Raw genomic sequence first — 12,403 nt, 5'->3', positions numbered from 1 at the left:
ATCTTTGTGAACTTGGGTTAGGCACAGGGTTCTTAGATGTGACGCCCAAAAGCCCAGCCAGACAGGAGATTAAATTATTAGATTTCATCAAAGTTGGATCATTCCTATTCTTTGAAAGACACCGTTAAAAGAATTTATTTAAATTTAAACAAATTTAAACTAGCTATCTTTTTCTTAGTAAGTTTAAAAGAATTTTTCGGCGAGAGGAGGTAATTAGGTTTATTTATTTATTTGGTTTTAAATGGAGGTGCTGGGGGTCGAACCCAGGGCCTTGTGCACGCTGTGTTCTACTGCTGAGCTACACCCTCCTCTTTTTTCTTCTTTAATTGAGGCAAAACTGACCTATAATATTGTGTAAGCTTATGTGATGACGAAACACAGACATATACCTCATCTCTCAGCTCATGTGATCACCACGTTTCTGTTGCTGTTACTGTGAGAACTTTCAACTGTACAATAAATGCAGTCTCGTTGCCCAGTCACCATGCAGTACCTTAGGTTCCAGAATGTCTCATCTTTTTTTTTTTAGTTAAAGGTTTTTTTGGTTACCATAAAGTCCGAAACATTTTTTCCCCCACTGTTGACTCTGAAATATTTTGGTCATAACCTTTTTCATTAATTTTTTTTTTCTTTTGGGGGTAGAGGCAATTAGGTATATTTATTTGTTTATTTATTTACTGGCAGTACTGGGGATGGAACCCAGGGCCTCCTGTATACTAAGCTCACGTTCTACCGCTCAGCTACACCCTCTGCCCAGGACATCTCACCTTACAGCTGGAAGTCTGCACGCTCTGACCAACATCTGCCTTTTCCCCAGCCTCCAAGCTCCAGCAAGCGCCTGTCTAGTCTCTGTTTCTGGGCGTCTGGCTTTTTTAGATCACGTACACTAGTGAGGCTGTGCTGTGTCTGTCTCCCTCTCTGTCTTGGCTATGTCGGTTAGCAGAATGCCCTCAAGGTCCATCCACACTGTCACAAACCTCAGGGTTCCCTTTTGATGGCTGAATGACAGTGCACATCACATTTTCTTTTTCACAGGGGGAGGTAATTAGGTGTATTTATTTATTTATCTTAATGGAGGCACTGGGAATTGAACCCAGGACCTTGTGCGTGCTAAGCATGAATTCTACCACTGAGCCATACCCTCCCCACCATATCATATTTTCTTCATCCACTCATCATCTGTCAGTGGACACTGAGGTTGTTTACATTCCTTGGCTATTGTGAATTATCTTTCTTTGTTAAAAAAAAAAACTTTAAAAAATACATATATATTTACAGAAACTTGCCAAACAATGTGCAGGATGTGCTGTAAACCCTCCCCTCAGTTTCCCCGGTGATAGCATCCTGCATCTCGATGGGGCAATATAGACCCCAGGAGACTGGCACTGAGGCAGTCCTCAGAGCTTAGACAGATTTCACCGGTCTCACATGCCTTCCTCTGTGTGTGTGTGTGTGTGTGTGTTTGTGTGTGTGTGTGTGTGGTTGTGTGAGATGTCACCTCACGTGTAGATGTGTACAACCGCCGCCACAGTCGAGACAGAATTGACCCAAGGCTTCCTTGTGCTCCCCACCACAGCTGCCCTGGCTCCCTCCCCCACCCCCGCCCTGGCGTTCTCTAGCCTGTTCTCCATCTCTACGATTATGTTATTCCAAGAGCACTGTATATGTGGACTCATACATACCTTTCAAGATTGGCTTTTTCAGCTCAGCACAGTTTCCTGAGGACCAGGCCAGCTGTACGTATCGAAGGTTGCTCCTTTTTAATGCCGTGTGGTACCCATGATGTGAATATAGTGACTCAGTCTCTCCGTTTGTAATAAATCTATTCAGATTTTACATCTGTTCTTGAGTCCGTTTTGGCAGTCTGTGTGTTTTTAGGCATTTATCCATTTCATCAAGTGTCCAATTACCAACATCAGGAAGGAAGGAGGGGAGAGTAGGGGATAGCACTATGTAACTGTCAGCATACAGATCTTGCACGTGTTGTGTTCCACCGCTGCCTAAGTATTTACTTTTCTTTGGAGCAACTGTAAATGGTATTGTGACTAAACTTTCGGTTTTCACATGTTTGTGGTTGGTATATAAAAACGTGATTGAGTTTTCCGTACTGGCCTTGCTGAACTCACTTGTTAGAATTTATTTTTTGTAGATTCCTTAGGGGTTTCCGTTAAGACAACCTGCCCTGTGCCCTGTTCACTGGTCTTACGTGCCGGTGAACATTTCTTTTGTTCCTATCCGTATGCCTTTTATTTCTTTTTCTTGCCTTATCGTGCTGGTTAGAAGTGCCAGTACTATTTTGGGTCAGAGTGGTAAGAGCAGGCAAGCTTGCCTTGTTCCTGATCTTGGGAGAAAAGCATTCAGCCTCTCACCACTGAGTCTGATACAAGCTGTAGAGTTTTCTGTAGATTCTTGCTGTCGAGTTGAGGGAGTTCTCCCTCTGTTCCTAGTTTGTTGAGGGTTGTTTTTTAATCACGAGTAGGTGTTGGATTTTGTCATCTGCGTCTATTGAGATGATCGTGTGGTTATAGTAAGATGGTATACTACACTAACTGGTTATAGTTAAGGTAATCTGGTGGTTGTAGTAAGATGGTATACTACACCAACTGATTTTTGGGTAACAAGCTAACCTTGCATTCCTGGGGTAAATATCACTTGGTCTTTTTATATGTTCCTGGATTAAGTCTGCTAACGTCTGGAGGATTTTTGCAACTGTCCTTTTGAGAGATGTCATTGTGTAGTTTTACACCATTTCTGGTACCATTTTTGTATACTTATACTATTTTTAAATAATTATCTATGTAATGACCTTTAGTACTGTTCCTTGTATCTTCATATGATGTCACTTTCTTTATCCTAAAAGATTCGCTTTGGTATTTCACGTAAAGCAGGTCTGCTACCAACACATTCTCCCTGTCTTTGTTTATCTAGGAATGCCTTTGTTTTGCCTTCATTTTTGAAAGATAGTTTTGCTGGATGTAGAATTATTGGTTGCCTGATTTTCTCTTTCAAAATCTTAAATACTCCTCTGCTCTTTGGTCTCCACTGTTCTTTAGGAGAAGTCATCTTTCATCTTATTGCAGTTTTCTTGTATCTGATAGTCATTTTATCTTCCTACTTTCAAGATTTTGTGTTTGTTTTCTAGCAGTTTGACTATGGTGTGTCCAGGTGTGAATATCTTTGTGTTTATCCTATTAAAAATGTGCAGTAATGTTTTTCATTGAATTTGAAAAGTTTGGGGCCATTATTTCTTCAAAAACTTTTTCCTGCTCCTTTTCCTCATTCCTTTTATCTGGATGTGTATGTGTGATATATGTATGTTAGTGTGCTTGGGGGTATCCCATGGGTCTCTGAGGTACTGTTTGTTCATGTTCTAATTTTTTGTTAGGGGGTAATTAGGCTATTTATTTATTTATTTATTTATTTTAGTGGAGGTACTGGGGATTGAACCCAGGACCTTGTGCATGCTAAGCATGCAGTCTACCACTGAGCTATACCCTCCTACCCTGTTCATTTTCCTTCATGCTTTTTTTCTTTCTGTTTCTCAGATTGGATAATCTCTGCTGATCTACCTTCAAGTTCACTGCTTCTTCCTGTTTCCAGTTCACGTTTGCTGTTGGACCTCTGTAGTGAAATTTTCATTTCAGGTATTGTTTTTCAACTCAATTTCTATTGGCCTTTTTAAATTGTTTCTGTCTTTGTATTGATAATCGCAACCTGGTGAGTCATTGTCATCGTATTTTTAAAAAATCTTTAACCATGGTTTTTTGTTGTTGTTGTTGTTGTTCTTTGAACGTATTTACAATAGCTGCTTTGAATTCTTTGTCTGCTAAATCCAAACCTGAGCCCCCCTCAAGGACAGTTTCTACAAACCACTTTTTTCCCCTGTGCATGGCCTACTTACATTATTGTGTTTCTTCGAATGTCTCATAATTTTTTAACGAATGCCGGGCATTTTAGACAACATGCTTTCGAACCTCTGGACTCTGAGCCCTCCCCGCCTCACTGGCGGGCTGTTCCTGGTGCTGCTGTTCGTTTGCCCATACCTGGCTTGGATGAACTCCGCACAGCCTGTCCCCTCTGCAGTGTGTGACCCCTGGTAGCTACTAGATTTTTTTAAACACTTTTTTCCCTGCTGCAGATGATTACTTCCCATGAAGGAAGCGCCCTTTGACCCTCACTCTAAAAAAATCCTTTTTTATATGTAAGTCTGGCTTCCTCAGATTTGTCCTTGGATCATTATAGTTCAGTGGCCAGCCAGTTACTGTTCAGAGATTGTTTAACAAACTGAACCAATAAAGCCTCCATCCTCTGCTGATGGCTCCGTGTATAGGCTAGTTCACGCAGTTTGCAATCTGGGCCTGGCTTTTACTTTTTGCTTGCACAAAGCCTCATATTCAGCCAGAGAGGAGTGTATAGCTGGGGCCCTTTCTGGTCTTTCCATACTGTAGGAACAGCCTTGCAGACTACAAAGGGCATCTTACCAATGCCCGCCATGGCTGTCGTAGTCACTGACCTTCCTTGTTAAGTTCTGCCGGGGCTATTGCTCCAACCAGCACCACGGCCCGGGCAGCTGAGGTCTAGGCCTCTACCCAGTTGCTTGCTACTGTGATTGCAACTGTTTTTGACAAACACTCTTTGGAGCTTTCCTCCTTCCCCAGTCCTTCTTCCAGTGTCTGTAGGAACTTCAAGTCCTCAAGGCCTACCTTGCTGTGGTGTAATTACCATGGGGAGGGAGCAAATAAAAGTAGCTGGATACTAAAACTCCAGGGACTCCCCCCGTTCTTACAGATGTTCGATGCTTTCTTTTCTTTTCTTTTTCAGTAAGTGTTTTTCAAACATTGTATGCATTTGGTCAACTTTCAGAGTCCTGGAATGGTTGCTTTTAAAAGTTCTGTCCAGTTTCATCATTGCTTTTTTGGGAGATTTGGTCAGCCCTTCTATCTGCTACTCCAGAAATCTCCCCCACATACAAAAACTTAAATTTTCTAGTAGCTATACAGAAAAAGATAGATGAAATTAGTTTTAATGATGTATTTAACCTAACTTAATATAAAAACATTATTCCAACAGGTAATCAATACTTTAAAAATTACAAATGAACTATTTAACTTTTCTTCCTGCTCAGTCTTTGAAACCTGGGGTGGGGTGCCTTTTTACTGCTACAGCGCATCCTCGTTTGGACCAGCCACGTTCAAGCACCGTCGAGATGTGGCTGCTGGCTGCCACGCTGGCCGGGCAAGGACGGCGGTTTGGCACCGGGAACCTGCTGCTTTCCAGGCGTGTCAGTGACGCGCGGTCGTGTTGAGGAGCCCCGATCCCCTGGGAGCGTTGGACCCTTCAAGGCTGAGATGGTAAAATGAAACTCGGCTCTGCCAGCGGAAGGACTTCCCCGCCTTTCGGGGCTGTGCGCGGGGGCTGCCGTCAGCCTGCGGAGGGACGGCGGCGCCCGCTCCCCGGGCGCGCGGGGGCTCGGCGGTGGCTACGCAGCGGCGGTCCGGGGAGGGGAGAGCCCGCCAGGCCCGGGGCCGCCGGCCGGGGCGCTCGCGGGGGGTGGTTCCCGCCGTAACACAGCGCGTTCGGCCAGGGTAGCCTTGCGGGGTTCCGCGCGCGGCCGAGGCGGGGCTTCAGCGCCGGGCCCCTCGGGAGGAAGGGCGGGGCGCGCGTCGGACGCCGGCCACACCCGGCTCGGGCGAGGGGGCGAGCCCCGGCGGCCCCAGCCGGAGCCCCGCGAGCCCCGCCTCCCGCGGTGGGCGGAGCCGACTTCCGACCTCCTTCCGCCCCATCCCCGAGGCCGGCCCTTCGGCAGCCGGGCGCGGTTTCCCGGGGACGCATTTCCCGCCGCACCGCGGCCGCCCGGACCGCCCTGGCGGAGCACCTTCCGGCGGCCCCGGCGCGGAGCCCTGGGCCCGGCGGCGGCCCGGCGGCGGCCCCGGCTCGGCTGCCTCACGGCGCGGCGCGAGCTCGGGAGCCGCACCCAAGGGACCCCCGCCGCACGCCCCCGGAGCTCCTGGCTCCCCCAGCGGGCCCCGCCCCCACCCCGGCTCCGGAGGGCCCGGCCCCGTCGGGAGGAGCCGCGGCCCGGCTCGGGCGCCCAGGCGGCCCGGCTCGGCCCAGGTAGGTTCCTGCGGGTGCGGGTGGAGCGCGCCGCGCTGGACGCGCTCATGCGCTGGTGTGTCTGGGCAGCGCATGGGCGGCCTGGGTGACTTCTGCCTGTAACTTCACAGTTTCCGGAAATGTCAGACCTGCGGCTGGGCACTTAGTCGACTATTAAACCGGTGACCCTGCTTAGTAATTTCAGAACTAGGTAAGAGAACGCGAAGTCCGTGTTCTCGCAGACCGAGCCTCCCGCACACCCTGTCCCTCCTGGTCTTTCCTGTCCTAATCACGTCTCCGCCGCCGCCCACTGAATCCTCTTAGGGGAGGATGCCTCCAGCGAGGTTGGCCCGCCCAGGTAAAGCCCGAGGGAAGAGTACTCTGAGTCCCTGTGCAGGACCACCTGACACCCGGGGGAGGGCGCAGAGTGTGGCCAGGTGAGCGCCTGCACCCACCTTGGGCAGGGAAGGCAGGCCTCCAGCGCTGTTGCCACAGGGTGATCCTGCGGTGGTGGGGTCCTTGGGCCTTGCAGGTTATAGCTGCTGCTTATGGTGGCCAGTTCTGGGCCAGGTGCCAACAGGACATTGCATTCACGTTTCATTGACTGGTCACAGCGGTCCTGCCAGGCAGACATCTTAATCCCGCTAACAAGTGAGGGGTCAAGGCTCAGAGAGGTTGAGTGACTTGCCCGAGGCCTCCACTGGAGTGGCTTCGAGGACAGTGTGTGCCTGCACCAGCTCTCCGTAGGCCGCACCTCAGCCCCTGGTTTCTCCCTTTAGTGTGGAGACCATGCCAAAGCTGCAGGGCTTCGAGTTCTGGAGCCGCACCCTGGGGGGGGCCCGCCACGTGGTGGCCCCCATGGTGGACCAAAGCGAGCTGGCCTGGAGGCTGCTGAGTCGCCGCCACGGGGCCCAGCTGTGCTACACGCCCATGCTGCACGCCCAGGTCTTCGTCCGCGATGCCAACTACCGCAAAGAGAACCTGTACTGCGAAGTGTGCCCCGAGGACCGGCCCCTCATCGTGCAGGTGGGCAGGGCGAGAGCCCTAGACGGCCAGCAGGGCGCCTTTCCCTCAGCCTCCCTGGGAACAGCCCTTGAGATCCTCGGGGAGACTTTGAGGCCACGGGCTGCCGTTTGTCCGAGACTGACCCCTTTCCAAGAGCAGTCTCTGACTTCTGGCGAACAGACGGCTTGGGTGCTGTGAAAGACTCATGGCCCCCTGACATCACCCACACGTGTCTCTTGTAGCTCCCTGCTTATCAGAACCGTTCGAAAGAACGGCTCTGCTCTTGGCCAAGTCAGCGATGCCGGCTTTCCATGTGAGTCTCTCACTCAGCCTGCTGCTGGCCTGGGGACGCGTCCCAGCTCAGTCACACTGTGACATTTGGGACGGGCTGCCTCATGTGCTCATCCCCGGGACCACACCCCCGCTGGTCACACGTGGACCCCTCGGGGCAGCTTGGGGGCTGGGGCCTGGCTGGGGCTCATGGCGACTTTCGTCTCCTCCAGTTCTGTGCCAATGACCCAGAGGTGTTTGTCCAGGCGGCTCTCCTGGCGCAGGATTACTGTGACGCCATTGACCTGAATCTGGGTTGCCCGCAGATGATAGCCAAGCGCGGTGAGTGCCAGCTTTAGGCAGAGGTGTGGCTCTGAGCGCAGGTGCCCTGGGAGCGAGCGAGGTGAGGGCTTGGCGCAGGCTTGGCCCTGCCTCAGGTGGTGGCAGCTCAGGCGGCAGCCAGTCGTCTCTTTGCTCCTCTCTCTGGATGGCAGCCCACCTCGGGTGCCAGGGTCAGGGGCTGGGGTTCAGCTGGCTGGTAGAGGCCAGTCGCTCCCTTTGTTGCTGGGTTATGTCGTTGGACTCCCTCTGGATAAACGGGTTTTGCTGAAAGGAGTTCCGCCCCAATACTCTTGTGCTGCCTTGGGTGCCAGTGGCTGCTCCCCTGGCATCTTGGCCTTTGTCCCTGGGCCTGAGGATGTGCCAGTTGACCAGAGACCGTGTAGGGTGGGCGTTCCGTTCAGTACTCGTGTGCTCAGGCCACGTGGAGAATAGAACCTGGCCAGGCAGCTCTTGGCCCGTGTGGCTGCAGGAGGGGTGCAGAGGCCATGTCTGTCCTTCGTAGGTCACTACGGCGCCTTTCTGCAGGAGGAGTGGGACCTGCTCCAGAGAATGAGTGAGTTGGCCACATGCTCCCTGCGGGGATTGGGGCCGCGCTGTGGACAGCGGCAAGCCCCAGAGACAGCCTGGCAGGGCTCGGGAAAGGACAGTGGCCAGCAGAATCCTGGCCGTGGCGCTCTCCCTGTGGTAGAAGGCGGCTGTGAAGAGTGGCCCGTCCCATGCCAGCCACCCCCTTAGAACCAGATAGTGGGTGCTGGGGCAGCGTCGTCGCCCATTGCCGGCTCTCCTGGCGCCTGGGGGTGGGAGGCGGGGCTCTCAGCGGCTGCCTGCGGGTGGGCCCCTACAGCCTGCCTCTCGGAACCCACGCTGCCGTCCCCCAGTTCTGCTCGCTCACGAGAAGCTCTCCGTCCCCGTCACGTGCAAGATCCGCGTCTTCCCAGAGATCGACAAGACCGTGCGGTACGCCCAGATGCTGGAGAAGGCTGGCTGCCAGGTGAGGGCCCCGTGCTGTCCCCCGCCTCTAGGAGCACCTTTGAGGGCTTACCCCTGGGGTGGGCCGGATTCACAGGGACTTTTAGGTGGTGGTTGGGGACGCCAGTACTGGGTAGGGGGTGCTGAGCCTCAGCCACCTTCTCCCCACCCCCCCAGCCCTTTCCTTCCTCTTTCGTGCCTTTGGCCTTGGGCAGCGGAGCTACTGCTGCTTCCAAGAGAGCAGGGTCTTTTGAGAAAGGGTCTGGACCTCACTCTGAATCCTGGGTGGCGTTGGGGGTGGGGGGGGCCTCTGATGTGGGAGCCCCAGGTAGCACCCCCACGGTGTCAGTGGCCCTAAGTGCAGCCCAGAGGACCAGGGTGGGGACTGAGTGAGCCAGGCACAGGATGGCCTCTGCTCTGCTCCGCATGGGAAGCTGATGCCCCGCAGCCGAAGGCAGAGGGTTCCCTGCAGTTGGTTTGGGGGCTGCAGCGGAGAGCCTGGCTGAGCTGGCGCTGTTGTGCCCTAGTTGCTGACAGTGCACGGCCGCACCAAAGAGCAAAAGGGGCCCCTGTCCGGCAGCGCGTCCTGGGAGCACATCAAGGCTGTGCGGTGAGTGGGCCCTGGGGGAAACCGGGGGCCGGGGGCATTACAGTCTGGCCCCAGGGCAGGGCACTCAGCCCTTTGAGTGTAGGGTTGGGGTGGGGAGGCTGGGGGCTGGGGGAAGGGAGAGGCCCTGCCTGGATGGAGTCTGACGGGTGGGGACGGGCCAGCATCCTCTTCTGAGTGTCTGCCCGTCCTACTCCCAACAGGAAGGCGGTGGCCATCCCTGTGTTTGCCAACGGGAACATCCAGTGTCTGCGGGATGTGGAGCGCTGCCTCCAGGACACGGGGGTACAGGGGGTCATGAGTGCAGGTGAGGGTGCACCCTTGCCCATGAAGGGACCCATCCGCGTTGTGGGGCCACTGGCCCAGCTGAATGGCCTCAGGCTCATGCTGCCCGCACTGAGGGGCCCCGCCTGCTTGACAGGCCAGAGCTTTCAGGCCAGTGGCTGGCCTTGCCCTGGCAGGGGGTGAGGCAGGGGGCACATCCCTCTGGGGTGTGAGCCCCTGAGCCTCAAGCCCCCTTCCCCTGCAGAGGGAAACCTGCACAACCCTGCCCTGTTTGAGGGCCGCAGCCCCGCCGTCTGGGAGCTGGCCGAGGAGTACCTGGACATTGTGCGCCAGCACCCCTGCCCCCTGTCCTACGTCCGTGCCCACCTCTTCAAGCTGTGGCACCACACGTGAGTTGCCCCCAGGGCAAAAGTTGTCTGGTCTGAGCCCTGCCTGGGCACTGAGGGTTTTAAGATGGACTCAGGTCTAGGGGGCTGCAGTGATGGAGCGGGGCAGGAGGCAGGGGGCCTGAGTCAGAGGAGAGACTGGCCTCTGCCCAGTGCTCGGTGGCTCTGATGGGCCATGTGTCTCAGGCTGCAGGTGCATCAGCAGCTTCGTGAGGAGCTCGCCAAGGTGAAGACCCTGGAGGGCGTTGTGGCGGTGAGCCGGGAGCTGAGGCTGCGGTGTCAGGTGGGTGCCGCAGTGGTGTGGTGCCGGGCGGCGGGAGAGGGGCTGGGGCCTCTGACCCTGGGGCCTCTGGGCTTTTGCAGGAGGATATATCCAGGCAGAAGGAGGGAGAGAAGCCTTCGGGCAGCTTGCCTTTCTCCCACTGGATCTGCCAGCCCTATTTCCGGCCAGGGTGAGCCTCTTGCATGTGGGCTGGGGGGCGAGGGGGGCCAGCTCCATCCCCTCAGGGACCGCGCTTGTTGGGGGCGGCACGGGGCGGGCTCTCCGTTGTCAGCCTGTGCTTAGGTTTTAAATCATTTCTTTTTGTAAGCTGCTTTTCTAAGCTCCTCTGATCCTGGGTGAATTTGTCCTGGCGTCAGGAGGTGACCCTCCTGGGCTTCCTCTGGGTTGTCATCTGTAGCCACAGCCCTGCTCAGTGGCTCAGACCCTGGTGCCCCACCGTGTCCCAGTCTCTGTGCCAGCCACTGGGGCCCAGCCCCGGCTTGGGCAGCCTGAACCGAGCCCCAGAGGAGCTGCACGCGTTTCCTCACCCTGGGGCTGCAGCGGGCCGGCTGCCCCTCGTGGGCCTTCCCCAGCTCTACCCGCTGCCCCTTCTTTCCAGGCCCAGGGAGGGGAGCAAGGAAGGTGGGGCTGCCCGCAGCAAGCGGGCCCTGGAGGACGAGGAGGGCATCACGGACATCTTGTCCAAGAATAAGCAGAAGAAGCAGCTGAGGAACCCCCACAAGACCTTCGACCCCTCACTGAAGCGTAAGCTGCTCCCACTGCTGGAGTCTGGGGAGGAGGCTGCCCACCCCCGTGGGGGGCCCCCAGGACAGGTGCTCTGATGCTTCCTAAGAGCAGGAAGGGCCCTGTGACCTGTCCACAAGCCCCCAAGGAGGCTGGTGGGTTCCAGGAGGCCCCAGCCAGCAGCCCTGCCTGCTATCTTCCCTCAGGGCTGCCATCCCAAGAAGGGCCTTCCAGTGGGAGGCGTCTGTGGTGGGCATGGAGCCCGAAGACCATTGGGTGGGTGGGAGGAGGTTTCCCAGCAGGACCATGCACGCCGCGTCCTCTGCCCTCCCAGAGCCGCCCAGCCAGTGAGCGGGGACAGTCCCTGGGGGCTCTGTGGAGGAGATGGCCATGGTGGGTGGGCCTGCCTCCTTCAACCAGCACCTCTTTTTGTTCTTTTCCCAGCAAAATATGCCAAGTGTGATCAGTGTGGAAACCCAAAGGTGAGGCCTGGCCCAGGGCAGAGCTCAGCCCCCGGAGGGGTGGGCACCTGGGCGAGCGCCCTTTTCCTGGCTGGGAGGGGCTTCTTCCCTGTGAGGCTGGCGCTGCCCAGCCTAGGACAGCCCCTCCTGTGCTCCTGGCCAGCCCTGGCCACTCGCTGAGGCTCCAGGGCGGCCAGGGAAGGGCACCAGCCCCAGGCTCACAGGCTTTCCTCCTTCCAGGGCAGCAGGTGTGTGTTTAACCTCTGCCGTGGCTGCTGCAAGAAGCGAGCTTTCCGAGAAACCGCTGACTGCCCAGGTGAGGGTACCTGCTGCCCTCAGCACCCCCACCCTTGCCGGGCAGTTGGCTCTGCAGCCTCCTAAGCCCCGTTTCCCTCCTCTTACCCCTCTGCCAGGTCATGGGCTGCTCTTTAAAACCAAACTGGAGAAGTCCCTGGCCTGGAAGGGGGCCCGGCCCCAGCTGCAGGAAGCTCAGCAGGCAGGGCCTGGGGAAGCAAGTGGCTTTCCTGAGGTCGTGGGCAGTGCCCTGGCCTGAAGGGCAGCTGCAGCCCCCGTGCCACCCACCAGGCCTCAGGCCCGCTGCCGAAGCCTCGGCACATCCTGCTCAAGGAAACGCCTTTACTCAGGGAACCTCCTGCTATTTCACGTGGAAGCTCAAGCTGGTCCCCCTCAGCCCAGGCTGAGGGCCCGGAGGTGCTGCACCAGGGAGCAGGCTCCCCGGCAGAACTGGCCCGTCCTCACAACTCTCGTGTGTTCACATAGACAATAAATCACTTCAAAGTTGGGCGTGCAGAGAGCTGGCCTGCAGCCTTCCCAGGTCATCCAGACCTGGGTGGAGTCGGGGCCAGCAGGACGGGGGAAGGGTAGCAACGTCCCACCTGAAGGGCCACGCACTGGTGCAGCCCTGCAGAGCCACGCGGGGGAGGCTCAGCTCCCTCCTGCCACCCGCATGGTGCCTGAA

General features: G+C 55.8%; 1 protein-coding gene across 3 annotated transcripts; it reads left to right on the top strand.

The window, feature by feature from the left end:
* The first annotated feature begins 5,863 nt into the window (after positions 1–5,863).
* On the top strand, positions 5,864–12,226 carry DUS1L (dihydrouridine synthase 1 like). Of its 3 annotated transcripts, XM_074344051.1 has the most exons (15): positions 5,864–6,114; positions 6,225–6,304; positions 6,873–7,119; positions 7,602–7,710; positions 8,213–8,263; positions 8,589–8,701; positions 9,207–9,289; positions 9,490–9,593; positions 9,816–9,960; positions 10,144–10,240; positions 10,321–10,409; positions 10,839–10,984; positions 11,408–11,445; positions 11,665–11,740; positions 11,838–12,226. In XM_074344051.1, exons 3-15 carry the CDS (start codon positions 6,883–6,885, stop codon positions 11,975–11,977), a joined length of 1,428 nt encoding a protein of 475 aa, XP_074200152.1. In that variant the 5' UTR covers positions 5,864–6,114; positions 6,225–6,304; positions 6,873–6,882; the 3' UTR covers positions 11,978–12,226. The 3 variants fall into 3 exon arrangements, with proteins under 3 accessions (XP_074200152.1, XP_074200151.1, XP_074200153.1); XM_074344050.1 differs by lacking the exon at positions 6,225–6,304; XM_074344052.1 differs by lacking the exons at positions 5,864–6,114; positions 6,225–6,304 and adding an exon at positions 6,314–6,451.
* The last annotated feature ends 177 nt before the right edge of the window (positions 12,227–12,403 follow it).

This window comes from Camelus bactrianus, chromosome 16 (assembly GCF_048773025.1).
Source record: "Camelus bactrianus isolate YW-2024 breed Bactrian camel chromosome 16, ASM4877302v1, whole genome shotgun sequence".
Taxonomy (NCBI): Eukaryota; Metazoa; Chordata; class Mammalia; order Artiodactyla; family Camelidae; genus Camelus; species Camelus bactrianus.
This window is presented reverse-complemented; position numbering and strand designations above follow the sequence as displayed.